This window comes from Leptidea sinapis, chromosome 9 (assembly GCF_905404315.1).
Source record: "Leptidea sinapis chromosome 9, ilLepSina1.1, whole genome shotgun sequence".
NCBI lineage: Eukaryota > Metazoa > Arthropoda > Insecta > Lepidoptera > Pieridae > Leptidea > Leptidea sinapis.
The window spans coordinates 3,556,387-3,583,591 of NC_066273.1; the positions used below are offsets into that span (position 1 = coordinate 3,556,387).

The 27,205-nt window shown below is 36.8% G+C and overlaps 1 protein-coding gene across 8 annotated transcripts in view; it reads right to left on the minus strand.

Moving 5' to 3' along the window:
• Positions 1 to 27,205, minus strand: part of LOC126965927 (kinesin-like protein unc-104) — a 211,160-nt gene that overhangs the window by 4,175 nt on the left and 179,780 nt on the right. For 6 of the 8 annotated variants that reach the window (XM_050809719.1, XM_050809718.1, XM_050809720.1 and 3 more), the window contains 19 exons: positions 26,937 to 27,128; positions 23,196 to 23,333; positions 22,382 to 22,512; positions 20,468 to 20,632; positions 19,575 to 19,755; positions 17,509 to 17,599; positions 16,746 to 16,844; positions 16,043 to 16,261; positions 14,986 to 15,124; positions 12,457 to 12,574; positions 11,097 to 11,199; positions 10,212 to 10,386; positions 9,633 to 9,745; positions 7,068 to 7,196; positions 6,119 to 6,248; positions 5,412 to 5,550; positions 3,846 to 4,053; positions 1,831 to 1,967; positions 273 to 374 (listed from right to left, as the gene is read on the minus strand). In XM_050809719.1, the coding sequence (XP_050665676.1) occupies positions 273 to 374; positions 1,831 to 1,967; positions 3,846 to 4,053; positions 5,412 to 5,550; positions 6,119 to 6,248; positions 7,068 to 7,196; positions 9,633 to 9,745; positions 10,212 to 10,386; positions 11,097 to 11,199; positions 12,457 to 12,574; positions 14,986 to 15,124; positions 16,043 to 16,261; positions 16,746 to 16,844; positions 17,509 to 17,599; positions 19,575 to 19,755; positions 20,468 to 20,632; positions 22,382 to 22,512; positions 23,196 to 23,333; positions 26,937 to 27,128 (2,709 nt within the window). The remainder of the gene's footprint in view (positions 1 to 272; positions 375 to 1,830; positions 1,968 to 3,845; positions 4,054 to 5,411; positions 5,551 to 6,118; positions 6,249 to 7,067; positions 7,197 to 9,632; positions 9,746 to 10,211; positions 10,387 to 11,096; positions 11,200 to 12,456; positions 12,575 to 14,985; positions 15,125 to 16,042; positions 16,262 to 16,745; positions 16,845 to 17,508; positions 17,600 to 19,574; positions 19,756 to 20,467; positions 20,633 to 22,381; positions 22,513 to 23,195; positions 23,334 to 26,936; positions 27,129 to 27,205) is intronic. The other 2 variants (XM_050809722.1, XM_050809721.1) reach the window with 1 other exon arrangement.

Consider the following 27,205-nt stretch of genomic DNA (forward strand, 5'->3'; position numbering starts at 1 on the left):
GGCTCCATCTACAGGATCTACTTTACAGTTGATCACCTGCTCAACCCCAAAATTTGCATATTAATAAAATGACATGAGATGTCGCTATTTCAAATCGAAACAATTTGTTTTATTTTAACAATTGACTTCAATTATTATTGGACAGCTGAAAATTTAAATTAAATAGATGCATTGCCATAATGATTCTAGCGAATGTTATTAACTTTTATTACTTGTGACAAGAGATCTGTACTAGATAAGCTTAGAAGAGACAGTTATACAATGATGCTCACCTTATCTGTCCAGCGAGCAAAGGGTTGATGGCGTACAGCCAATCGTGGACTTCCTTATCCACCAGCGTCTGGAGTAAGTAACCGCGTTCTTTGCTTACCACACTGCAATGTAAAAGAACAGAATTGAAGTACTCCAGAAAACAAATCAACAAAGTATTGATGTTCAAGGAATTGAAGAACCAAGACAAAAATTAATTTACACTAGTTGGTACTATAAAATTTTACTAAATTTTATTTATTATTATAATCGATAAAAAAATATTTTTGCTTTTAGGCTTTGCTTTTCATCTACCCCATAGATTTTTAAACGCGAATTTACACTAAAATCTAATCAGTGCTTGTGTTCTTTAAAACCATTTATCTTTATCTTACCTTTGTCACTACAGAATTACATGACAGGGAGAAGTAATTTTAAAGTTGCAGTTACTTTTCATTGCGTTTATTAATTAACGGCCGTTTTCAATAAATTATCACTAGTTACGGATAGACTGCTATCCCCGTTTACGGCCGTTCCCAATATTCAGTCTATCTCCGGTTGTGGCCTACTTGAGATAAAAATAGTAACCATCGCTGACTTTTCTGTCGACGGTAACTCACCTTATCCGTACACGCTGTCTGTCAATGGGAGGACGTATAGCTTACCAGCGATAGAAGTTTGTATGAAAATTTCAATTCACGCGTCCCAATATAAGGCGATAAAAACGACATATCGGGTATATTGGGACAGCTTCAGATTATTACTGACAGGGAACGGCCGTTAATGGCAAATTGTTATCTATCAATGGTTTTCGTTTCACAATCAAGGGCAAGGTGCTATATAAATTGAAACATATTATCAAACTTTTATTGAAATGCAAGTAAGAACAATCAGTATGTGAGGTCTATCCCTAGAAAACTATCTGTCCTGATAACGACAGATAGACAACTTCGGTAGAAGAATGAAGATGCTATCTTGAAATGAGGTTAGGTTATTGAAAAGTAAGTAAGCGAAAAAGGATAGATTTGTCTAGTAAGTGGAACTAAGGATAGATAGGTTATTAAAAAGCCCGTAAGGCAGTTAGTGGTAAATCTGTACTATATCTATTAGAGATTATATTAATTTTTTGAATCTTATCTATCTTGTATGGTCTGTTGCTGACCATACGGGCTCTTTTGAATGTTGAAGATGAGTGAAACTACGATAGTCAGTAAGGAAAATAGTATATTGTCCGAAATACTTATTCTAATGAGCTAGTGACTGTGAATGTATGAAATGAAAGGTAACGAGCACACGCGGCCCTTGGTGGCAAAACTATAGGTTGATATTAATTAATTTATGGCCTGATTTATGGCTAATCGCGACTCCCTTGATGGAGAATTAAGGATTATGAGCACGAACGAGTCCCTTGGCGGATCGATGCATACTAAAGTAAATTTAAAGTAATTATTGAAACGCGCGTGTCGCGTAAAAATGCTGACTTGAGAAATGTGCGGTTGCACCGTACATATCTCGTCATAGAAATCAACAGTCGCCGAATAAAATTGGGACTTCCGAATATTTTCATTATTAGGTGATCACCTGAATGTGTTGGGCATGCGGACCATCTGCTCCTGGTCCTCGGAGTACTCCACGTGCGCGTTGGCGAGGTTGATGAGAGCTCGCTCGATGGGGTCTCGTTCATCGCGGTACATGAACACGTACGGACGCCGCACGACCTGCCCACAACAATCAACCTTAATATTATATTTTTCAGAAACAGACAGTCTTACAAATGAATTACTAAATTAAATAACAAATACCAGACCTATAGTTTCCCGAATTATACAAACTTATAAAAATACAAATCATACAAATCCTATGAGAATTTCAATAAAATAATTTTAATTTGTTTGAAGAACTGGAACAGGAAGCTATATCCACACTATAATAACACCAACTTAGACCATTTATAGATTTAAATACAATGTGACAGCTGTGAAAACGTCAAAAAAAATTGAGGTTGACAGTTGACTATTTTGAGCATTGCACGCACACTAACACAAAGTGACACACAAATCGCGAGTGTAAGAAGTAGCTTATCACACGCACTAAAGTAATACACCTGGCCTGTTCTCATCGGTTGTCTAGCAGCAAGAGACTATATCTAGGCTTATAAATTACGTATAAAGAATACCAGTTTACTATAAGTTCGCTTAATTTAAAAGGACCAAGTGAAGATTCTTACTCCAATGGTCCCTTACTGAATCATACAGACTTTATTAGTGGCAATTTTTTTTATGAAAAAAGAGGACAAACGGGCGTACGTAGCACCTGGTAAGTGATCGACGCCCCCCACGTTCTCTTGCAACACCAGAGGAATCACAGGAGCGTTGCCGACCTTTAAAGCGGTTTTTTTAAGTACCCATGTCGTAACATCCCGGAAACACCGCACAAGGAAGCTCATTCCACAGATTCGTTCCACCTGATGGTAATTGATATAGGTTCCGCCCACTACGAGCGCCGCTCAGGTTTCCTGGACACCTAAATTTTTGGGCCGATATACAAAGTTAAACCTCAGTAGCCCAGTTATGTAACTAGATACGTCTTGGTACAAAACAGAAATTCAAGTAGTGTTTGGAGACAGAAAATGTTCCCACTGGTAGAATAATAATAATAATGAGAAGTAAACTTCCGTCGTCTCTTCTTTATCAAAATAAAACATGGCCTTTTATGTGTCATCACGTTCCGCAGACCAATAACACTTTTATGTACAAAAGCGCTATTCCACTGAACCATCCGTTCATCATTTGTAAATATTGGTATGTCTTGTTCAACTCTCAGGTTGTGGCTCCATCTACAGAATCTACTTTACAGTTGTAAACCTGCTCAACCCCAATAAATTGCATATTAGGAAATTGCAGTGGAAGAGCGCTCGGACGGAACTCGAGAAGGCACGGGTTTGAGTCATGAATCGTTAATAAATCTTTGTTTCAAATTTAATTTAAATAATCCCAGAAGTGAGCGATATTACATTAAAAATAACAAATTGTATGATGTTTAACCTTCCACGATCGGCAAGTGCTCCCGCGCCATAGATCGGCGCCATATTGGCGCGCGCGCAGTGTCTATTTGAGCGTATTTATAGATTGCTTATAATTAGGATTATATGAGACAATATATAAGAAGACTATTGAAACAAGTTATAAGACCATGCAATATAAACTATTAATTAAGTAAATCACGGACGAGTAAAAAAGAAGAACTCCGCGCCGTGATATAAGCAAGTGAAGCACCGTTATTCTAGTGTGTGTGCGGTTGTAATTTGTTGACAATATTTTCTCCTAATAATCATATATCGCAAATACTTATATAGCATCGTTTTTACATTTTTTCACAACGCACGACGGCATTTTTAAAATATTTTATTGAGACGCAAACTGATCTGTCACAGACGATGACAATTCTCATAATGGCCGCCTATCGGCCTGTAGTAGTGTAAGTGTGTGCGTGGGGCTATGTATTTACACGTTAATCGGCTTGTTTTGGTGCTACACTGTTATGTAAGGTGACACGGAGTCCTTATACAATAATTAACTAGTCCGTCCAGTACTGACCAGCCACCGCTTCTTCCAGCCGTGCGTGCCGTGCTGCAACACGTTGAGGTGTCCGCGCCGCGCCACGGCCGCCGACACCCGCACCTCCTCGCACTCGGGCACGTACAGGGCCCCGCCGCCGGGGGCCCCGCTGCCGGGCCCGCCGCCGGGGCCCCAGCACCATCCCGCCATCGACTTCTCCAGCAGCGCGCGCTCCGGCGAGCACAGTCTGACAGGCATTACATTCATTGGACGTAATTCCAGAAAAACGTTCCAAACCACAATCATGTCGAAATTGAGTTAAGAACACAAAACTGGTCACATGATTCATATTAAGAGACTGACAAAAAATAGCAGCCCTACTGTCACTCTTTAAATGACATCTTCACTTAGTAGCCCAACCCACATGTATGGAATACACTGATATTTATTAAACTTTAAACACGAATTCCTTAAAATGTGATGTTCGTGGCTTGGGACGTTTTTCAGGAACTATGTCCAATTATATGGTGTATCCCTTAGAACACTTATACGCCTAGATAGACTATAGACTAAATCTGGATTTAAAAGAGTGGCAATGAGTTTCTTACTACTTCTCTTCATAACCTCAACCCTTTACGAATTAGCGGTAAAAAACAATAAGATTTTTTTTTTACATTTATAAGTGTCATTTCCTTGACCTACATGAATAAAATGATTTAAACAATTCGACGTGTTACGCCTCTACACGAGGCATCCTCAGGAGATATTGACTTGCCAAACTCTGGCACAAGACTGACAGTCGGACTGTCGAATTGTTTAAATGCAAATATTGGCGGAATTAACACTAAAGAAAACTCAAACATTTGGATAGCTATGACAAAAAATTAAGGTGGACAGTTAACCTCTATTTTGAGCAATGCACGCACACTAACACAAAGTATCATGCAAATCGCGAGTGTAAACCGTAGATTGTCAATCTATGACGGATATCCAACAACTTTGAGCGGGAAGCTATTTATCACATTATTTAACGAACAGCTGATCGATGTCGTCCATGTTTTTTTGCGTTAGTGCTTAAAATACGTTTAAAGAACCCTTCTTAGCTACTAGCTACTATAAGTCACATCAGCTTTATTGAAGAGATAATGAGCGTTTTAGCTCTAATATGCAGTTATGAATACCATTTTTTAACTAGCGTATATTAACAATATAAATCTCCGCTAAGTCATTATGAATAAGACAGTATATCTAGAATTTAATTTTTTGACCCGTCACAGGCGTTTGAGATAAATAGATAATGTAGATTTTTACCAAATAATTAATGTTAAAATTGTAACTAAATACACGGGTTTTAATAATTTTAAAGCTATTATAAGTCAGTTATCTAAAGCTGGCATGTACAATATGTTTACATATTTCGTTTGTATAATGAAACACTGGATACGGATTATGCAAGACCGTTCCGTATGTTAAATCTAGTCGTTTCTGAGTTACTAGTGATGCTCGGTTGTAAACGATGTCAGTAACATGATTTGATATGATAGACAATTCATCTCTAGAGTGTCCTCAAGTCCTTTAAAGGCCACATAAATACGATGTACTCACTCGAAGCTGCTAGCGCTGTGGATAGAAGAGAGCAGGCTCGGTGTGGAGATGTCTGCGGACACGCCCTCGTCGACCGGAGTCGCGGGCGACACGGCGACACCCGCCGCGGTCTGGTTGTCACTCCCGGAAGCTATCCGACCTGGATGTTGAAACAGGTTTCAAGATTCATTGAATTAGGGACCCAACAGTTCCATCTGATGATTAGCGTTACCATCACACTGAGATTTGAATGAATGTTAGAAGTATCTTACGCGCTATTCTTAAAAGTTTTACATACCTAAACGAAATTTCCTTGAAAACCGCGATTTGATTCGACGACAAGATTGCGATAAAAACAAACTGGTCAAATGCAACTAATTGTGCGTCATCGTCTGACCATATCAGATTATGAAATTTCTTTGGAATATAAAGATATATCATGTTATGACATGATGTATATCATTTGGCCAGATAGCGTCCGCCATATTCTTCAACATTCATCGTTTGACGATTAGTTAGCGATGTTTGGACGTTTAGATAATTTAAGGATGTCCAAAGTTTTAGCAAAAAATTAATTAACATAAAGAGTATGTAGGTATACTTATTTGTTACAACTACAACTATATAATATTTGAGTGTCATGCAATAATCGAATGGTTAAATATTAATTCATTCATAAAATATTGACTGATAACTTCTCCATGAAATATTCATCAATGTATAGTTACCCTGCATAATTTTGATAAACTTGGTGGCGAGTTCTTTCTCTTTGGGCGTCATGTCCCACGGCTCGTATATGCTCTCTTCGCGGTGCTGCGCGCAATCGGACGCAGCTTTAGCAGCTTTGTTCGACACCTCCTGCATCAATTAAGTAATAATTACTTCAACTAATCAAGCTTACCATTATAATAGACATAAAATAACATAGGCGACCAAGAGTTGATCCTTGGGTAACTCCAACGCTTTGTTCAAAATTTGGAACTCAAAAAAAATGCATTTACGAAAGTAAGAGTTACATTATACTGATCTAATTGTATGATAATGATAACAGAACGAATGATTGATGACGTCACACAGGACCATTCTATGATAAGGATGAAAGTCTGTACCAATCTGCTACTAAAATATTTTTTTACAATATTTCAAGCTTCATGATCTTGAGGTGACATGTAACAACAGTAATTATTTAACCAATTAAAAGTTATATGGCCTTAACGAATCTTTATAGTTTATTAGAGTAAATAGTATCATGTTTAAGCGACGGAATTGAAGATGCAAAAGAGATACTTCAAAAACCTTTTCAAAATAGACGTGTTTCAATTGCTGATAATGCATATCTACCCATTCATGCCTTCGTCTCGAGTAAAAAGGTACTTTGTATTCGAAAAGTAAAGAAAGGGCAATATTAAGTATGGATTGTAGATAGATGATTATATATATAGACAAACTGATAGTCACAAGAAAAGAACAAGTTGAAGGGCAAAAGACCACGCGGACGATCGCCTAGCGGCTGGTTGGACCAGATCAAGACACTCACTAACCTACCACTTACGACCGCAAAAAAGAAGGCCGAGGACCGAAAGGAGTAGAAGGCTTTAGTGAACGAAATCCTTGACTTACGGACACGACATTCAGAAATGAAGAACGCGATCAAGAAGAAGATATATTTATCTATACCTTTTCGGTCTTAGTAAAGTCGTTGGGCGCCACCGTGTTCTCATGTCCGTGCCGAAGTCTGTCGCGCAGTGCCAGATAATGTCGAGTGCGACCAACTTGCTCGAGGCGTGTCATCTTCTCCAGCTCCCACTGAAATATTAACGTGCAATCTCAATTACTCCATAATATTCTTAATTATATTTCAAGCCTAACAGGTAGATAGAATTTCTTATTTTGGAAGTTTTATTCTACTTATAAAACTACCTGTAAATTCATATGTATAAAAACAATTTGAACCAAAAATAACACAAACATTACACAGAATTACTATACACATAAAGCTTATACATGCGTGGCTGATTCGGATATCATACACTACGGACTCATTCTTATGTTATTTGTGTTACATATAGTATTGTATTTACGGTACGTAATACGACCTACGGGGTCACCTCTTGCTTCACATATATTTTTGCTTAAACTATGTTGTTTTTAATTGTTTTTAGGAAATATTAATTCTTTTACGATGCTATGAATTTCAATCACTCGAAAGCAATGCATTTGTAAACATGTCGATATAGAAATACATAATTGTGATAATACTAGAGTACCTACAGCAAATGATAGCAAATACAAAAGCGGTAATGAAAATAACGCAGTAAACTCTAAAGTAAGCGTTGAAGCGAAACTAAAACAAAGCGATATGGTTAATTTAAAAGCAACAGTTACAGCAATAGCTCAGCCAATGAAAGGCGCAAACGATACGACTCACAAAACAAATAATTCTCAAAGCGAATATGTTGTAAGTAATACAACTGAAAGCGTGGCGGTGATGGCAGATGAAGATCGTGACAGATGAGTCGTGGACCAGTACACAAATATTCAATAGCTATTTAGTATAAGTGAAAGAGTTACATCGAATGAATGATTGCGTACATACTAAATAGCTAAGAAAACATTTGTGGACCTGAAGTCTATCGATAACGACGAGCGGCCAATCATACATCACTTTGCGCCAAATGCGTTTCTGTATGAGTGGAAAAAATATTGTTAATGGCTATCAAGAGTGCTGTTATATTACTATGAATAGCGATATCATACAATTATTTTGATAATCAAACGATCTGACTGAAAATAGTTGCAAATTTTGTTTAATTCTTGCAATTTAATATTATTCCAAAAACATTTATTTATCAACCTATATATAGATTATTTTAAACTAACTGAACCGATAAATCTTCTTCGATTTATCATTCAATAGAGACTTTCAATAAAGCTCTTGTTATTTTCGGTACTCTTGACATGTTCAGTGTTTACTGTTATAATGACATTTTTTGTTTTTTCGTATATATATTGCTATTCATAATGAAATCTCGATTACAATTACTATCGAATCATCATTTATATTCACAAGTTCCATACGTTTTACAACATCTTGTACTACAGATAAAGCATTGCAACCAATAATGCTAACTACTAGCCCAAACAGATGTAATAGCCGTCATAATATTACATCAACAAAATTGTATTCAAATTTAATATACAGATATAGAATCAAATCTAGTTATAATAGTAATTAAATATTATTCTCTCTGAGAATTGGTGAGAATCGCTAGTGACAACGATATATTTATAATAGTTCTGCATAGAAATCACCAGTGGCGCTAAAGGGTCGTCAAAAAATGTCCAAGCGGCGTTGCATATAGATATGCATTAACTTATACAGATAACAATTCATTTAAATTAACACCTTATTTCGTGGCAGTAATGATAAAAGTCAGTCAGTAATTAGAAGCTCAGACGCGAACACGAGGCAATTGAAATGTTTGATTGAAATGAATTTAGGAAAATAATTAAAAACGTCAAATTAGTTTTAGAATTTATTAATTTAAGGGGACACTTGCCTGAAATACGACACTCCATCGTTTTTAAATTTGGATATGTTGTTATTTGGACAGTTTTTCAATGAACTGTTTGTCATTGCGTGGCGTTGTATTCAAAGCGCGGTCGAAACATAACTGAACGAAAACTTTGACAATTTTTGAGCGTGATTGTGAGTCTAGATGTTTATTGTAAGTCAATGATGGCGCTACATAATTTTATCAAGTTATTAGAATATTCATTGTAACCTAACATATTCGTTGGTGACACTCGTGGGCCAAGCCCAAAAAGCCAAATCGACAGGCTAACGCGACATATGGAGACCACACTCAGGCCAGTGTTCGACGTTCCGACTAACTAAACAAGTATAGAGTGTTATATTCACACTTGTGTCACACAAACATACATGCACTTTGTATAATATAACATACATTTTGCACACAATTACTAGTATATCTAATTTTGTCATTTCAAAGCATAAATGCATTAAACATAGATTATAAACTCAAATAATCTTATTTAGGTAAATAGCTTTGAATGGTCATTCTATAACCACTTAATAATAACTCTTTAAAAAAAGCAAGTTAAATTGTATTACAATTTAGATTGTTTAAGCTGACTGTTTGAGAGGAAACTTAGTAATGTTTAAAAAGTTTCACATCGACCCAACATTTCGAATGGAAGTAGTGTAGTGTATAAAGTTACCTGATGATCGAAAATGAGTGAGTCGCCTCGGGGCCGCCAGCCGTGGAGGTTCTCCTCTCCGCGAACGTACGTGCCGCTGGTGTCCAAGACACGACGCTGTCGCCTTTGTACGCCTGTGTTAATATATTAGTTACATTAACAATATATTATGAAATGCAATAAAATGTAATTAACAAAGTTTAAAATTGATTCTTGTAATATAAACACTTATATCATGATGAACTTTGTCTTTCACGCTACATCATTTGGACAAATATTTTAATAGTAACGACGATGACCAACCGAGTGCGCGATACTATGGTAAGGTCCGGTGGGAGGCGAACTAAGGTATAAAATTAATTCAAATTCGCAATATTATCTAAAGTTCGGGAAACTTAGGAAAAATATTAGGGCAAACATATGTTTTTGCTGATTTAAAGACAAATCTACGCGGACGACGTCGCGGGTAGCAGCTAGTTATTCATAAAACTCTGAATAACAAAGGTTCTGCATTTTAGATTTTTGCATTTGAGTTGATTCGGGTATGAGAAGGTGTAGTGGGCAAAGCTAGTTTTATTTAAGTATAGAGATAATACCAACCAGGTTCAAGCGCCCGGTGTAGACTGAGCTCGTAGACGCCGGTGAGTCGGTCGGCGCGCGCCATCTTGGATCCGAACAGCGCACGCTTGAGCGAGCGACCGGTGCGTGCCTCGCGTCCCACCACCACCACGGATAGATCCTTCGTTATAATGGCGGGTCGGCCGCAATTCTCGATCTATTAACCAATAGTAATACAGCATAAAACTTTGTAAATAACACGTTTTTAAGCTATATGCTGGCTATTTTGTAATTCGCCATCTTGGTTTTTATTATTTGCTGTTACAGCGATAGTAATGCAGATACTGTCAAAACATCAGCCATTTTTATGATACAACCCACTAAGATACAAACGGACGGAGAGCGGACTTAGTTAGTCTTAGTTGTTTTTGGTTTCCTTTGCACGTTGTTGTTGGATCTCGTTTAATATTCACCTGGCACGAAACCCCAAACACTGATGATAAAAGTTGTCAGTTTTAGTGGACGTAAAGTTTATAGTTATCCTACAGTTATATGAGAGATAAAAGTTTTAAAATAGATAATAATTAATATTTTAGTATCTTTTATAGGTTTTGGTAGGTGAACATAAATGACTATATTATTTATTTGACAAGGAAGAGATAGAGATTGTTGAAAGAGGTTTTATTCTTGTAATCCCATAAATTGAAAACCGTGTTTGGGTTCAATTTCTAATATGTAAAATAAGAAAGAGATCAAGGATGACTCTTTAAGTAAGTAACTTAAATTACATTTCGAATCTAAGGACTAACGTATTACTTTCTGTTAATTCATTGATCATTGAACTCTTAAGTATTGGAAATTTGTTTTGATAAATATTAAGAATAATTTAAAAACCGATTAAATAACCAATTAAATAAATAAATCAACCTCTAGATACGCGCTGAGCGTTATATAGACGACTTCCCCATTAGCACTGACTCTGTTAAGCAGCGGCGAGCCGTGCAGACTGCTGTCCCAAGCCGCTTCGAACCTGCAACGTTAAGAACGTTCAACAAATGTTATTATTCATATCAAACACTGTGCTGGTCTGTGGGAGTCACATTTCTAGACAAATTCACAATGAGTGCATCAGAGGAAGTTTTAAAGTTGCCCCAATAGTCGAGAAGTTCCAAGAGAAACGCGTAAGGTGGTTCGGTTACATTCAAAGGCGCCCAGACGATCGTATGGTAAAGATTGCCCTAGACATGCCAATTTCGAAGCGTACGTGTGGAAGACCATGCGCCACCTGATTGACGAAGGTCCAAAATGACTTGAAACTTTGTCCAAACCTCATTTTTAGCTAACATGGCGCAAAATCGTGCCGAATGGAAAAAAAGAACAAGAAAGGAAGATTTAGGAGGAAGAATTCATACAACGGATAAAATTACCAGGAAGTTTTCCGAAAAGGTGTAAGACCTGATTCCTGCCGCCGAAATGTCAAATCGCACCACACGCATCAAATCCGTATGGCGTTCGTCTAGACCATAGTTTCTCAACCTTATTTTGCTCACCGCCCACTTTGAGAATATGTTTTTTTCTAGAGCATTTTCGTGTATTTTTTTTGCCTATTTAGACTGTATTTTTTAATCTACCCACGCCCCATCTGCGCCATCTCAATGCCCCCTAATTTTCTCTGGGTCTTCTACTGCCCCCCCGAAAGTCTCAAACGCCCACAAGGGGGCGTTATCGCCCACGTTGAGAACCTATGGTCTAGACGAACTAGTGCGGTTTCGAAGGAAATTTCTTCCACGATCAACCCAAGTGTGAAAGTTTCCTTTCGTAATATTTCATGGATACCTTAAAAAAATTAGGGGTTGTCTCTTCTGGTTCTTAAATCATTTTTTACTGGAATGAGAGGACAAAGGAGCGTACGGGTCGATGTTAAGATATAGCGGCCACCTATACTCTCTAACGACACGACAGATAATAGCCAGACGACCAGCCTGAGTGTATGGCATAAAATATCTTAAAAAGTTCAACAAAATTTATAATAGAAGATCTACTAATGGATTTCTTCTACATTCCGATATGTTGCATTTTTTTATATTATTCATTAATAAAATACAAATTTTACATAACGGTTTTAAAGCAATAAGAACCACTTAACTTAAAAAAGTTTAAATCGCTTGATCTGTTACGCCCCCCTCAAGTGGTTTGGGAGGTGCGGAAATTCGGATATTTACGGGCCAAATCTATATACCCAGGAAAAATAAAATGTTGGTAATCTGCCCTTAAATATATAGGTTACCTGAAGACAGCGCGGTCATCAAGGGTCGGTCGTTCTCCAGGGAACAGTCCTAGCGACAGCGCCCCATCCTCCTCTCCGTCAGTTTCCTCGCTCGCTTCCGGCGTGTTGCGGATGCGACCTGAAACGACACTTCCTGAAACCGACTTGCATGATCTCTCATTTATTTAATATTAAGGTAATAGCGATCGTTCAAGCTTTAGTTTCCTGTATTTAAATAGACACTTTTAAAGAATTTATACGCGTTTACTTATAAATAAACCTTACATGAATTATATTGATTGTTGAATCCTACAATATACACTGGCCTTCAAAAGTAGGTATCACACTTTTAAAATTGGGATAACATTTTAAGTTCACAAGATATACTTTCGAAATAAAAAGGACTCCAAAGAGAATTTAATTTTGTACGTAAAAACTTTATAGTCGGTAACCTTCATTTAAGAATTGGCTGAAAAAAAACATCAAAAACAAAACCATTCCTTTTTCAAAGTGGACGTTTCCGAATTACAATTTTACCATTCACATTTTTCTTTCTGTTTTAAATTTTATCCAAGATCGATGGGTTTTGTTTAAAAATTTATGCTAAAAAGCACATAACATTTATTTATCATGCCTCTTTTAGTTGAAGAATGTGCTAGGATCATGGCTTTTCTGGAACTAGGCATCAGTATGCGTCGCTCTGCAAGAATGGTGGGTGTGACGGTACGAACGGTCCAGAAGGTAAAGCGAAGGTACGAAGAGACCTTGTAATGGCAGACCCAGGTGTACCAGTGTCCGAGAAGATCGATATATTATTTCCACTGTGTTAAGAAATCGCCACCAAAATGCAGTTGAAGTCCAGCAACAGCTCCTTCAGACCCGGAGGGACTACATTAGTGACAGTACAGTGAGAAGAAGACTTGCTGAAGCAAATTTGAAACCCCAAAGGCCAGCCAGAGACAGCATCGAGTAGCGAGACTGCGATATGCCCGTGAACACATGCAGTGGGATGAAGAAGAATGATCAAGAATTTTGTTTGCAGATGAGTCTCGATTCTCCCTTTACACTTCTGATGGAAGGCGAAGTGTTTACAGGCAACCTGGTGTGCGATACCTTCAAGCCTGCATCTCAGAAATAGTCCAATACGGTGGAGGCAGTGTACATGTATGGGCTGGCATATCTTCAGAAGGTCGCACAGAGCTAGTAGCCATAGAAAATGTCACCCTCACTGGGCAAAGATATGCTCAAGAGATTCTCAATGAGTATGCAGGGCCGTATTTAGCAAATATGGGTGATGGATCGATGCTGATGCATGATAATGCCCGGCCACACACGGCTCATATCGTACAAGAGTATTATATTCAGGAGGTCGGTTTCAGCGTGATGGCTTGGCCATCAAGAAGTCCTGATCTCAACCCGATTGAACACGCCTGGGATGAGCTTGGGAGACTAGTCAGAAATCGCAGACCACCACCTACTACCCTCAGGGCACTAAAGCAGGCCCTGGTAGAAGAATGGGAGAATATTCCCCAACATCGGCTCCGAAACCTAGTGTTAAGTATGCCAAACCGGCTCGAAGCTGTAATCAGAGCTCGAGGAGGCAATACCAGTTATTAAAAATTAAATAATATGTAATACATTTTAGTTGAATTTTTTTACACTAAACTAAAAATGTCTATTTTCATTGTTTTATCTTTTTTAAGTTAAAAATGTTACTAATGTATAATTTTAGTTTCTAAGCCTATAAAATTTGCAACAAAACGTTTTTAATCTTAAATCTCTACCTTCTATAGTTAAGAAAAAAATTTAATTTGAAAAGTGTGATACTTACTTTTGCAGGCCAGTGTACATATTTCAACGCAAAATTAAACGTAAAATAGAAAGTGACACTGTCATTTAACTTCGTTACAAGTTTTACAGGAAATACTTAAAACTTAAATCTATAGTAGGGCTTAGTTTATATAATACCCCGAGCGTAGAAAATGGACTGTCTCATCTGAGCCTGTCATTATAACCGGACCCACACCCATCAAAATCTCCCGCTATTTGTGGTCTGCTTAAAAAAAACAATTTAAACTATTTTGTACTATTTAATTTTATTGTATGCATGTGTGGTGGCACTATTGCCCCGGACGAATATGTTCAGTTATTTTCAGTTGCATAGTTAGTTCCTTAGATCATTTATATATTTATATGAAAAATATTTAGGTTGACAGCTAACCTCTATTTTGAGCAATGCACGCACACTAACGCCAATTGACATACAAATCGCGAGTGTAAGACGTAGCTTGTCATGCAAAAAAAATATTAAAACTGGTTTATTTTCATCGATCAGTTCGACAAAAGTTTGACAAAGTCCCCGAATGACGACCACGTACCGGAAGACGCAATGTTGGTAGGCCCCCCACAAGATGGACCGACGATCTGGTCAAGATCGCCGGAATACGTTGGATGAGGGCAGCGCAGGAGCGATTGCGTCATGGAGATCTTTGGGGGAGGCCTTTGTCCAGCAGTGGACGTTTTCTGTCTGATGATGTGAATAGTACTGACCAATGACGAGCTCGCGGACGTCAGTCCAGGCCAGGTCGGAGGAGGGCTCGTGCAGGATGGTGATGCGAATGCGGCGCTGGATGCCCTGGTGCAGCAGGAACAGTCCTCGACACGGCAGCTCGTCGCTGTGCTCCACCACCTGGATGGTGCACCACCAGAAGATATGAAGAGGTCACAGACGTGGATGTATGCATCCTACTGTAGGTACTTAATAATTCTTGTATTTATTTATTTATTAAATTACAAATTTTACTTTTGTTTACTTATACATATTATATTGTTATTGAAATGATTTGTAAATCGATGATGTTGTAAATATTAATTTAAAAGAGCTGCAATGAGTTTCTTGCCACTTCTTCTCATTACGCCTTACCCGAGTGGTGCTAAATGTAAAAAGAAATGAAAAACTTTATAAGTGTCATTTTCTTGACCTACTTACATGAATAAAGTGATTTTGATTTGATTTAAACCGTGTATTGATCCAAGTGTTACTTTTTCAATTATAATTTTCTAGTTGACCCGACAGTAGTTGTTCTGTACATAATAAATGAAATGCTGTTGTTAGTGAATTGATCAATAATATTTCATAAAATGAAGAATTATTTCGGTTACGTGTGAGCCTTTCTCTCACACATGCGATCGTAACACAAAATCTTGTATTTCGTCATATTATTTATTCAATTGTTTTTACATATAATTTATATCTTGTATTATATTAAATATGGCCGATGGCCGACTGTTATCACTTCAACTCATCACCTGTCTCTAACGGTTTTAAATGATATTATTCTTAACCTTTACGGCCAACGGTGTAACAATCTCAGATGCAAATAAGATCTCCTTGCTACCCACTTATCGAATTGCATGGTTTTTTTCTCGGTATAATATAACAGTCGGTGTAGTCTAGGTTCCTTACACCATTAGAATGTTAAATCAATAAAATATAATTAACGTTTCAATATTTCAGTACGAAATGGCATATTTTATTTCGTGTACTTAATAATATAACATAATAATTATTTGATATCAAATATCAATGAAACTCTGTGATACTGACCGCTGGCACGTACTCCCCGTTGGGCGCCAACTCGCATATCTCGAACCAGATGAGCAGGTCGTGCTTGGAGTGAAGGTGGGAGGAGCAGCAGGGCGGGGCCACGCTAGCAGCGCCCCACTTGGGGCTGCGGACGGGCGCAGAGATCGGGATCGATGGAGGCAGCATACGACGCGGTGGGGTGCGGCCCGCGTGTGCTAACAGGCCGTCTTGTTTAGCGTCCTACATCAAATTCCCAAACATAAATTATTTACATCTAAAAAAACACAAGCTAAAAATAATTAAAGAGTTACTATTTTATAAATAATGGATTACAAAAGTTACTTGTTACAGTGTGTGTGGATGATGCAGCTACTGTACTCAATAACTTTTGTTTTCTATTAATCTACATTTACTCTTTTGACTAACTCGTGTAAGGCATTGACTATTTTTAACGTTTGAGTATGTTTGTTTCATCTCCTTACATATTATATCGTAATTTAAATGATTTGTAAAACAATGCAATTGTATATCTGGATTTAAAAGAGTGGCAATGATTTTCTTGCTACTTCTTCTCATTAGTTCAACCCTTTACGAAGTAGCGGTAGATTCAATAAGAAAAATATTTTTTTGATATTCATAAGTGTCATTTACTTGACCTACATGAATAAAGTGATTTTGATTTGATTTGATTTACTTTTGTCAAAAATATTGACATATAATCTACCTTATGGAGTGGATGCTGTTGATAATGTCCAAATACTTCAAACACGATCGGCTGAGTTTTGATATAGTCAACAAATGACTTGGTCACCGGCACTGTAATCTGAAACAAACAATATTACATTACACAAAAAATCTGTGAAACAAAAAAATATTAAAATAATTTCGTAAAGCTCGAGATGAAGTCGAGTACAGAGATTGCGCTGCTCTATAAGAAAAGTCATAAATGACTACTTTTACCAATATCTAGTCTACAAAATTCTTATGATATCAAGCACAAGTAAGCCTTGATAAATAAATGTGCAGACTTCTAAATTAATCCGAAGATTTTAACGAGTCGAAAGCTACGTTCAAAGATATATTACATATAAACATAGGTACTGTGATTCCTCTAGTGTTGCAAAAGAGTGTGGGCGGCGGTGATCACTTAACACAAGGTGACCCGTGTGCTCGTTTGTCCTAATAAAAGTGGGACAGACTATTCAAAGATTCTGTCACATAGATGAACATAAAAATGCAGTTTTCTTTATTAAATGAAGTTATTTGAATTATTTTTAATTTATATTAAATAGTTTGTATATATATCGTAACCGTCCATTATAGTTTAACGTAAAAATATTCAGTTGCCAAACAAAAAAACAAATACGAATAATTTACTACGTTCGTAATTTATTTTCATTCACTATAATTAACACGATGTTGGACCAGTTGACCAATAAGAAAGCAGTTACCGAGAAGGCGTATCAAGAACAAAACTTGTTACTTACATTTTGAACGTGGTAGAATCCGAGATGAGTATTTTTGCCTGCATTTTTCACGGGCTCCGTTGAGAACGCGTCTTCATTTCGATGCAGGAAACTACAAAAAGTATACAACATTCATTAATAACAGATCAATTAAATAATTTATCCAGAATTATAATATAAACTTTGTAAGTTTTTTTTATAAGAGGAGGCAAGCGGGCAAGAGGTTAATGGGATGGGACCGTTAACGTTAAAAATTGTTTTATCAGAAGAGTGTGTAGGTAATTGGATACTGAACATGGAAAGGTCTAAGTGGCAAACTTAGACCTTTTCATGTTTAAATCATAAGCGTCATTTAAAAATGCTGTAACAATACATTTAATAAAAACTTGAAACCAAATTTAGAAAAATATTGTTAGTTGTTCCTACCTTACTAATTTTCATATCTGTATTAGCTGTTATAAAAATTAGGGAACTTTCGGTCTAGATTTAATATCCTGTTTTATGTAAAAAAATTATGAATGTGACCGTTTGTTTTTATTCAATAAATAAATGAGGGAGCGGTGAGGCAAGCGCCCATGGACATCCGCAACAACAGGTGTCAAAAGATGTGTTGCCGCCCTTAATGCTCTTTTCTTGAAGGATCTTATGAATTCTTTGTCCATTCGTGCTATGCCACATCCGCCAGAGTCAAAGTCAAAGTTTTTATTTGCATAAACATGTTAGATTGATGTTACATAAATATTATAAAGTACATGTTTGTCGCATTTATGACGTGAAAATTTTACAAAATACATTTCAAAATCATTAGATAAAATAATATCAATTTAACAAAAGATTAGTAGCAGTAGAATAGACTTAGAATTTTTTCACGGAAGCGGAGGAAGGTAACGGATTAGCTGATGTTCAGTGTTCACCGTCGCCTAACTCTCTCTCTCTCTCTTAATATCAGAGGATGACTTTCAATAACGTGGGTTTGGTTTTCATGAGTTGTTTAAGGCGCGTACGCACGTATGAATAAATTAGATGTAACTTTGCATATGTGTGTAAAGTGGTAGTTAATTGATAAGTGATAAGTACTATAATAATTCTATAATGCAAGTAATTTGGTCGTAGGTATGTGCCTACGTAACTGGAGGGAATTCGTGTCCTCCCAGATGCTGACTTCTTCTAGCGTAGAGAGCCCTCTCCGCAACAGAATGTAAACTTGGGGAACTTGATGAAGGCCATGGTAATTAGACGTTTATTCATTATCCAGTGTAAGCAAAATGGTCAACAAAATAATTGAATGATCTGAAGAAATGCAAGATAGTTAGGTATTTGAGTTTGTAAACAGATTTTTAAAGACTTCAAGGCAGATAAATATTTTTAACCCATATTGAAACCGCGGCATACACTTCGAATAGCCAAACTTTTGTTTAAAGGATCGCTGTAAACGAAACTGTAAGTAATTTGTCAGAAAACCAATCAAATACTATGAAAGAAATTTATTTAAAAAAAAAAAGGTGAATGTGTGGTACATTAGTCACCCAGGACCGCTTCTTAAGATCAGGCCAGAAAATTACGGCACTGTATTTTTTGACAACAATAAATAAAGAAAATTTAGGCTAAACCACCCAGGTTAGTCAAATGTCTGTAGGACAACGGTAGAAGAGCTACGACCTTTACGACGGCAAGAAACAAAATTCTATTTCAATGGGACAGTCCGAATTGAGTTCCACAGAAGTGGCTGACTCTTTCTCATACGATTTCTTTAGCAACGGCATCTATTAGATACCTATAAGATGAATAGCATATTTAATAAAATAAAATTTATAACTTTTTCTCATAGCAGTACTAAGATGATCTGAGATTCTTAAAAATGTTAAGAATTTAGAATAGCATAGAAATACTTTATTAGCAATAAAAAAAACACTCACACAAAAACACAACAATTTACAATATTAATTAAAATCTTAAATAAATAAAAATAACAGTGTGAGCGTGATTCCCAGCCAAAAGGCGGAATTTCCTAGGTCCTTTTCTTTTTTGTAGCATAAAACGCCAATTTCATCAAAATTAACCCCAGAATATTCCTTTTTGATTCTTACTTGAACTGGCAGAACACGTCCGCGTAGTCTGCCGACACCCCGTGCGCGTGCAACACTGTCACACGGAAGGTGAACTCCTTGCCCAGAGTGAGGTGCTCCGGCAGCTCCTCGTCCTTGAGCTCGGACGCCAGCGAACTGTCGCCGCGGCCGCTGTCGTTGTCACAATCCGCGTTGGCCAGCTCTGACACATGATTACAATACTTAAACTTATATAGAAAGTATAATAATAATAATATTATTGACACAGTTTTTACTATCTTGCCCTAAATTAGGCATATATAGCCTGTGTTATGGGTTGCAATACAACGATATATTTAATACAATATACTTACTTAAAGATACATATAAACATACATAGATACACATAAACATTCATGACTCGGAAACAAACATTCATATTCATCAAGTAATACTTCCACTTACCGGGATTCGAACCGCTAGTTAAGTAGGTAGGATCGCTAACCACTCGGCTATACAGGTCGTCGTCGTATAAAAATATTTACAAGTATGCCAATGTTTAAGGCAGAAATTGGAATGTGGTGGCAATACTGCCCCAAACGAACGCTATATTATTTTATGATAATAAGGAACGAGACTAGCAGGACGTTCAGCTGATGGTATTTCATACGCCTTGCCCATTACAATGCACACAGGATTATTCGAAAATCCAAAAATTCTGATTCTAATTCAATTGCGCTTGTCAACTAGAGACACATGTTAAGTCTCATTTGGCCAGTAATTTCAGTAGCTACGGCCCTTCAGATCGAAACACAATAATGCTTACAGGTTTCAGCTTCAAGGCAGAAAAGAGCGCGGTTGTGGTACCCATAATCTAGCCGGCATCCTGTGTAAACTGGTAAATATACAGTTAGTGCTACTAAACATGAACGCACCTTCAATCTTAATGTTAGAATCCTGATCGGATCTGTCCTCGAGATTGAGTGCGTTGTTCTTCTCAACGTTGGACAGGGTCTTGAGGCGCGAGCGAGACGGCACTATGTCGTCGTCGAACGATATCTTCGCAGATTGCTTCACGCCCGCTACGAAGTCCGCATTATCTGTAGTATAAAAATAAAATATATACATGATCGTGCCATAAGAGGTCACAATATATATGTAAAATATCGCTAGTAGCTAATCTAGCGCTCTACAAAGCGCAGGTCCGGCCACACATAGAGTATTGCTATCATCTCTGGTCTGGCGCACCCCAGTATCAGCTCGATCCATTTGACCGCGTTCAACGAGCAGCTCAAATTATCGATGACCCAGTGCTCTGTGAACGGCTGGATCACTTGGCGTTGCGTAGAGACATCGCTGCAATGTGTGTCTTCTACTGCATTTATCACGGGGAGTGTTCCGAAGAGCTGTTTCACCTGATTGTCGATCCTGTCGCCGAATTCCACCTTCGCACGACACGCCACAAGTTAAGATATCATCCCCACCATCTGGATGTGTGGTGGTCCTCCACAGTGCGGTTTTCAAGGAGCTTTCTTCCGTACTTCTTCGTACTACAAAGCTGTGGAATGAACTTCCTTGTGCGGTGTTTCCGGGACAATACGACATGGGCACCTTCAAAAAAGCACGTACACCTTCCTTAAAGGCCAGCAATGCTCCTGTGATTCCTCTTGTGTTGCAAGAGAATGTGGGCGGCGGCGATCGCTTCACCGCAGGTGACCCGTACGCTCGTTTGCTTTCTTTTCGATATAAAAAATATGATGTTTAATATTTATATTTGGACTATAAATTAGTAAAAAAAAACACACTTTTTTAGTTTAATAAGAGTCGCAAACTATTTCCGTGTACGCCCTACCGCTGTATTTCCATGTTTGTATCACACCTGGTACCATTAAAACAAGAAAACCGCTCTGAAAGTCCGTCAACACTTCAACCATTTATCTGGTGTTGCAACAGAACACGGTCCCCGGTGGATTACTTAACATAAAGTAACACATTTGTAACCCCTATTCTAGAAAAGAAATATATGCCTACATACAAAAATAATATGTACTTATATACGCAAATAAGTTATAAGTTATCCAAGTTTTTTTCTTTGGCCATAGCAAAACAAAGCAACTTTTACAATTTATTTACGGACTGCTTATACACACGTGCCGCAACGCACTTCTTAAGGCGACACTAAATGCCGGCGACCTTGAGCGATATGAGTTCACGGCTCCTATGTAACAAAGCCAATATTTTCAAAACTCTTGCGTCGAAAATGTAACATTTTAACAGGCGCAAACTGCTTAATTGCTTACAATCCTCATTATTGATTACTAATCTGAATAAATGTACCAACACAAAAAATGTAAAAGCTATAAGAACAACATTTTTGAGAGTAGTATGGGTACTAAACAAATGCATCATTCCGAGTAAAAACTTGTTTAACTGCAAAGTAAACTGGTATTTCATAATAGCTCCGGAGTATTAACTTTAACCAACAGCAAGCATTAGCAACCTACAAGTAAGACTTAAGGGTTTGGTTATTAGGATAAAGTAGTGTTCATAGCTCCAAATACTATATTTTGTAATTAATTAACCTTTGCTATTTAAAGAATAATCTATTTGCTATCACTTTAAACAATGAACTCTTAGATAGTTTATACACCTACATAGAGTCTCCTGTTGTTAGACAACCGATTAAAACAGGCCAGGAATATTAGTTTAGTGTGCGTAACAAGCTACGTCTTACACTCGCGATTTGTATGACACTTTGTGTAAGTGTGCGTGCATTGATTAGTTCAAAAGTAAATTTTTTCGATGTTTTCACAGCTGTCATAGTCTATCTAATAATAATCTATACAAACTTTTCTCAGCATCGAGCACGGCTTGCACTGCGACCCTGAGGTACCCCTTCACGTCTCCCTTCTCATTTACGATGGCCACCTTGTGGATCAGCGGCACGGGGTAGAGGAGATTCGAAAGGTACACGAAGCTCCTACACAAACAAACACGACAATCATCATCAGAAAAGACATTTATTTTATAACTACCCGCAAATTTTAATTTATACTAACACTAGCTGACCCAACAGACAGTATTCTGTACATAATAAATGAAATACTCTTTTTTTAAGTATTTTTCACTAATATTTCATAGCACCAAGATTTACTTCGTAAAATATGCTCCCTGTTGTTATAATGAAATTCTTTCACAGCTGAACTGTCAAGCCGTGCGTTAATAAATTGAAGAAAATCACGAATCACAAGAGGGCATAGTGAATTATCACGCATAATAATTTATATTTTTATAAATAATTATGGGTTCCAAATCGATATAAAAACTAGTTGGACTCAAGTTGGACCAAAATGTAATCCATGAAGTAAACCCCATTAAAATCCGTTCATTAGTTCAGGAGTTCACTGGAAACAAACATCGGGATACTGGATTTATATATTTTAAGATTAGTGGTTAATATTAATCAAAATTCAGTAAATAAGGTTAATTTCATCATCATTTCTACCAATGAATCAATAATACATTGATATTGTTAATGTGTTGTTCTATATGCCTATATTTATTAGGGTTATATATGCCTATATTTATTAGGGTTGTCGCTGCATATTCTATTTCATTTTCTCAGTTTTTTTATTGTATTTTTTAATTTAATTTATTTATTACCTTCCAACAAGACGGAACCAGGGGAACCTGTCGTAGAAGGGATCCCCTCCTGTCACCGACTCAATGTTGTGGTCTGGCGACGTGGGCGACAGTTCAGCCTCGTTGTGGTACATCTCACGCATTAACTCCAGCCGTTGTCTGAAAATATTAACCGCTACAATACCCTATTCAATTCTCAAATATATGCATTCTTATAAGTAAATTTCTACTCATAAATAATTACTGGCTTATTAATAATAACGCCATTCGCCTACGGTCGGATCTACATAATATATAGAATGACAACGAAAGCACAGAATAAATAATGATAGTAATATAAGTTTGACTACGAGACATTATATTTACTTAGGAATGTAAAGTTGATGATCAATCTGACAAAGATTTACAACTATCACGACGACATAAGAAAAATTTTGCTATTCATAATATTTTACGCTTGAAAAATAATAATTTATTCTTATTATTATTCCTGTGTGTTGCATGTCGCGAGACGGTCGGGCGGCGCCTATAGTTCGCAGCAGCTGACCGTGTAGTGTATAGACTATTACTCATTTGTGCCAGTGCTCCACGCTATTTTGTTTGTTTTTAATATGTGTATATAATCTAAATAATTGTTAATTATTATGTATGTCGTACTCTCCCTGATTAAAAATATTGATGGAATAGTATTGGGAATCAGTCACCCCATGTAAACTGTATATCTATATATACATGAAAAAGAATTGAAAGTATTCAAAAGTATTCAAATTTCAATAATGTAATCCTTTTCAATCAATATTTTAACCAGGGCTAAGACACAGGGTTCAATAAAAATTATAGTTGGAGACTTAGTCTACTTTTATTATTTCCAACTATCATTCCAATTTTCCAAGCATAAAGTTAAGATTGATAAAGCGATTTTAATTTTAATATTATTCCAAAAACTTTTAGTTAAATGTCTATAATGAGAAAAAAAGTTTCACTTTTACCGTGGTTTCATAAAACCACCCAATCCTTTTTATTCTCCAATCAAATAAAAAAGAAAAATAATTGTTCATATAACTAAAATAAAGGCGGCGAGTATATCGCGCTGAGCGATTGACGTATTCGGTGATTCCGTGCACACGAAGGTATGATTTTGTACTTAAAGCGCATAGTGTCATACGCCAGGCGAGAGAAAGCTTACAAACTAAAAAGAAAGAGTGTGTAAGGCGAGGCGAGTGAAAGAGAAATTTTGATTGCAATCGTTTACCTCCGTACATAGATGGACAAGACCCAATAAAACTATTTTATCTATGGAACTATCGTCTTTGTCTCTTGCTGTCAAACTTCATTGTGACATTTGACAGAAGCGGATAAAAAACTTCGATAGCCAATCTAAGGTTTATTAAGCGAATGGCGTTATTGTATAATATGTGATTGTACAGTAATCACGTGACAACGGTGGAGATGGATTGAAGAAAATCACGACCAGTCACAAGAGGGCATAGTGAAATATCACGCATAATAATCTTTTAATTTTTTTGCTGAACGCGCTAAATGTGATATACTCATTAATCGCACTATTCACTCATACTCGCAAACCACAACTTTATAAAAAATACACATTCTTTTAAGCACACAGAGTGAATTATATTTGTTTTTCTCATGATTCTCCCTTTATTTTATTAATATTAGTATGTCAGAAGCAAGTTACTACTTTATTTGACTGTCTGGACCTTTTTATCAACGCTTGTTTTAGTTTGTAACTAAACATACACAAAATTTTGGGTAGAAGGGGAGGTAAGCCTATAAAATCACCAGGAGGTTAAGCAGTTACAAAAACATCACGTGATTAATAGACAACAACGAAGAGGATCTTCATTAATCATATTTATTTGGAGCTATGTATAAAATAAATTATTAAATAGTAGATTTTACAACGAGTGCACAAAACGAACCATTTTTATCCGAGACTTTTAGCACTGATAGTACCTAATGTCGAGGATAAAATGGTTTTGTGGACGAGTTTTAAACTCTGCTTTTCATTTCGATTGCGAGGAAATAAAACAGTAGTATAACATGTTTAACAATTTTAGCAAATTTGAAGAAATTAATAAACATACGAAAAACAAGACCTGTTTCACGCCCCTTTTTTTTGATCTTACGATATTGATATTAAGGCTTGGGCTCCAGACCTATACAGCCTACTATTAAATTAATTTTGCAATATATATATTATTTAATTTTTTAATTAACCTACTGTATTTTAATTAAAATTTTAATATTTTTTATGTCTTAAAAACACATGAGGCAAATAAATTAAAATATTATAAAATAACAAATTCTATCTCTGAACTTTTTATTGTATTTGGCTGTATGGCTCATTTTCTTTGCCTTAATATAGACACATTTATGAGTAGATACTTTTGTGGACTTGTGCACGAAAATCGATTTTGAGCAGCCTATATCGTGCACAAATAAGCAATTTCAGAGCATGAGAAGTGAAAAATTAATTTACGCCTAACTTTGAGAATAGGGAAATCAAATTGTCTCATAAATTCTAAATTATAATTTTGAACACAGATTCTAATACAATACCTAACATTACTGATAATAATTTATACAATTATGAGGCACGTATCTTGAGAAGTATACAAAATAAATTCCGGGTATTCAGTCGTTGTTTCCTGCTCAACAACGCAACATGAACTATTTCTTGGTATATAGCGCTACTCTTTTACCTTTCCATAAAAAAGTCATTTTTGTCTTCTGCACCCTAAATAAGACCGCTCAAAAAGAGGGAGGGAATCGTGTGTCGAAAAAAAATGTCCAGTACGTATTATTTATACTTATATATAAGCTTCGGTCCCTAATCTACGTACTGCAAACAATTCAATGTAACTAATATAAAAATATTATGATCGACTTAGCTACAACTTATAATGTGACATGCAACCGATGTGTTAAAATTAAACCATAGTTTAAGATTGACACAATCACTCTATTAAAACTCATCTAAACAAAGCTACAAAAACACGTTAGATCTAGCGTACGGAGCTACTATTCACTATTTCAATTTTGACAAGTTACATGCTTTTCTAAAAAGGCTTAAGCTCATGCGCACTAAAATAACATAATTTCTAAGCCAATTAAGATTTACTGATACATCTGCATACAGTTTATGAATACGTGGATTGTCGATACTTATACAATGTTTGCAAAGCTATTGGTCAACACAGTTGAGCACACATTGAAGATACACTGCCAGTGATGAAATATTTTTACTTTAAGTCAGAAGCACAGCGTGTCGTTGAGCGAATTTACGCTATCGTGTATAATTTCATCGTTCAATCGTCGATCTTATCGACTCACTTAAAATGAGGCAGAAACAAAACAGATCGCGTACTTTTAGTTCGAGCTCAGAACATGAGACATGGATGACGTCACTGCGGCAGCCATGTACAAATGAAGCGAGAGACAGTGAGCAGAAAAGGGTAGAGGGAGAACTAGAATGTACAGCGACAAAATGACGAACGATGAATTCGATTGGTAGTTATTATCACTGAGTGATAAAGATGTAATAAAGGTTGATGATGAAAAAATCTCAAATCTCGCTCTACCCCGTTCATCAAAAGGAGAAGAGGTGGCGGAAGTCTCATGTTAAGGAGCACGCCCTATGTTTTGTAGGTGCAATTGTACACAGCTCAATACGATTATAGTTTCTAGGTCGTGGATGTTATGTGAAAATACACTGGTTTGTTTCTCCCTCGAGGTACCAACCTCGAAGGCAGCAGATTGGCAAGTGAGAGGCGTGTTTGTTGCGCGCACGCTGATATGCACTGCAGTATATCATCGGACTTTTCCGACGGAAACGGAAATGCGGTCGGTTCCTGTGCGGACGGCGACTCTTCCTCCTCCGAGTGCGAAGTCTCGTTCATATTGTATATCTGTCGCATCAGCTCCAGACGATGTCTAAGGAAAATATCCGCCTTGCAAACCCTCTTACACTACCGACGTACAACCCCCCCCCCCAGCTTATGTCAATAGGA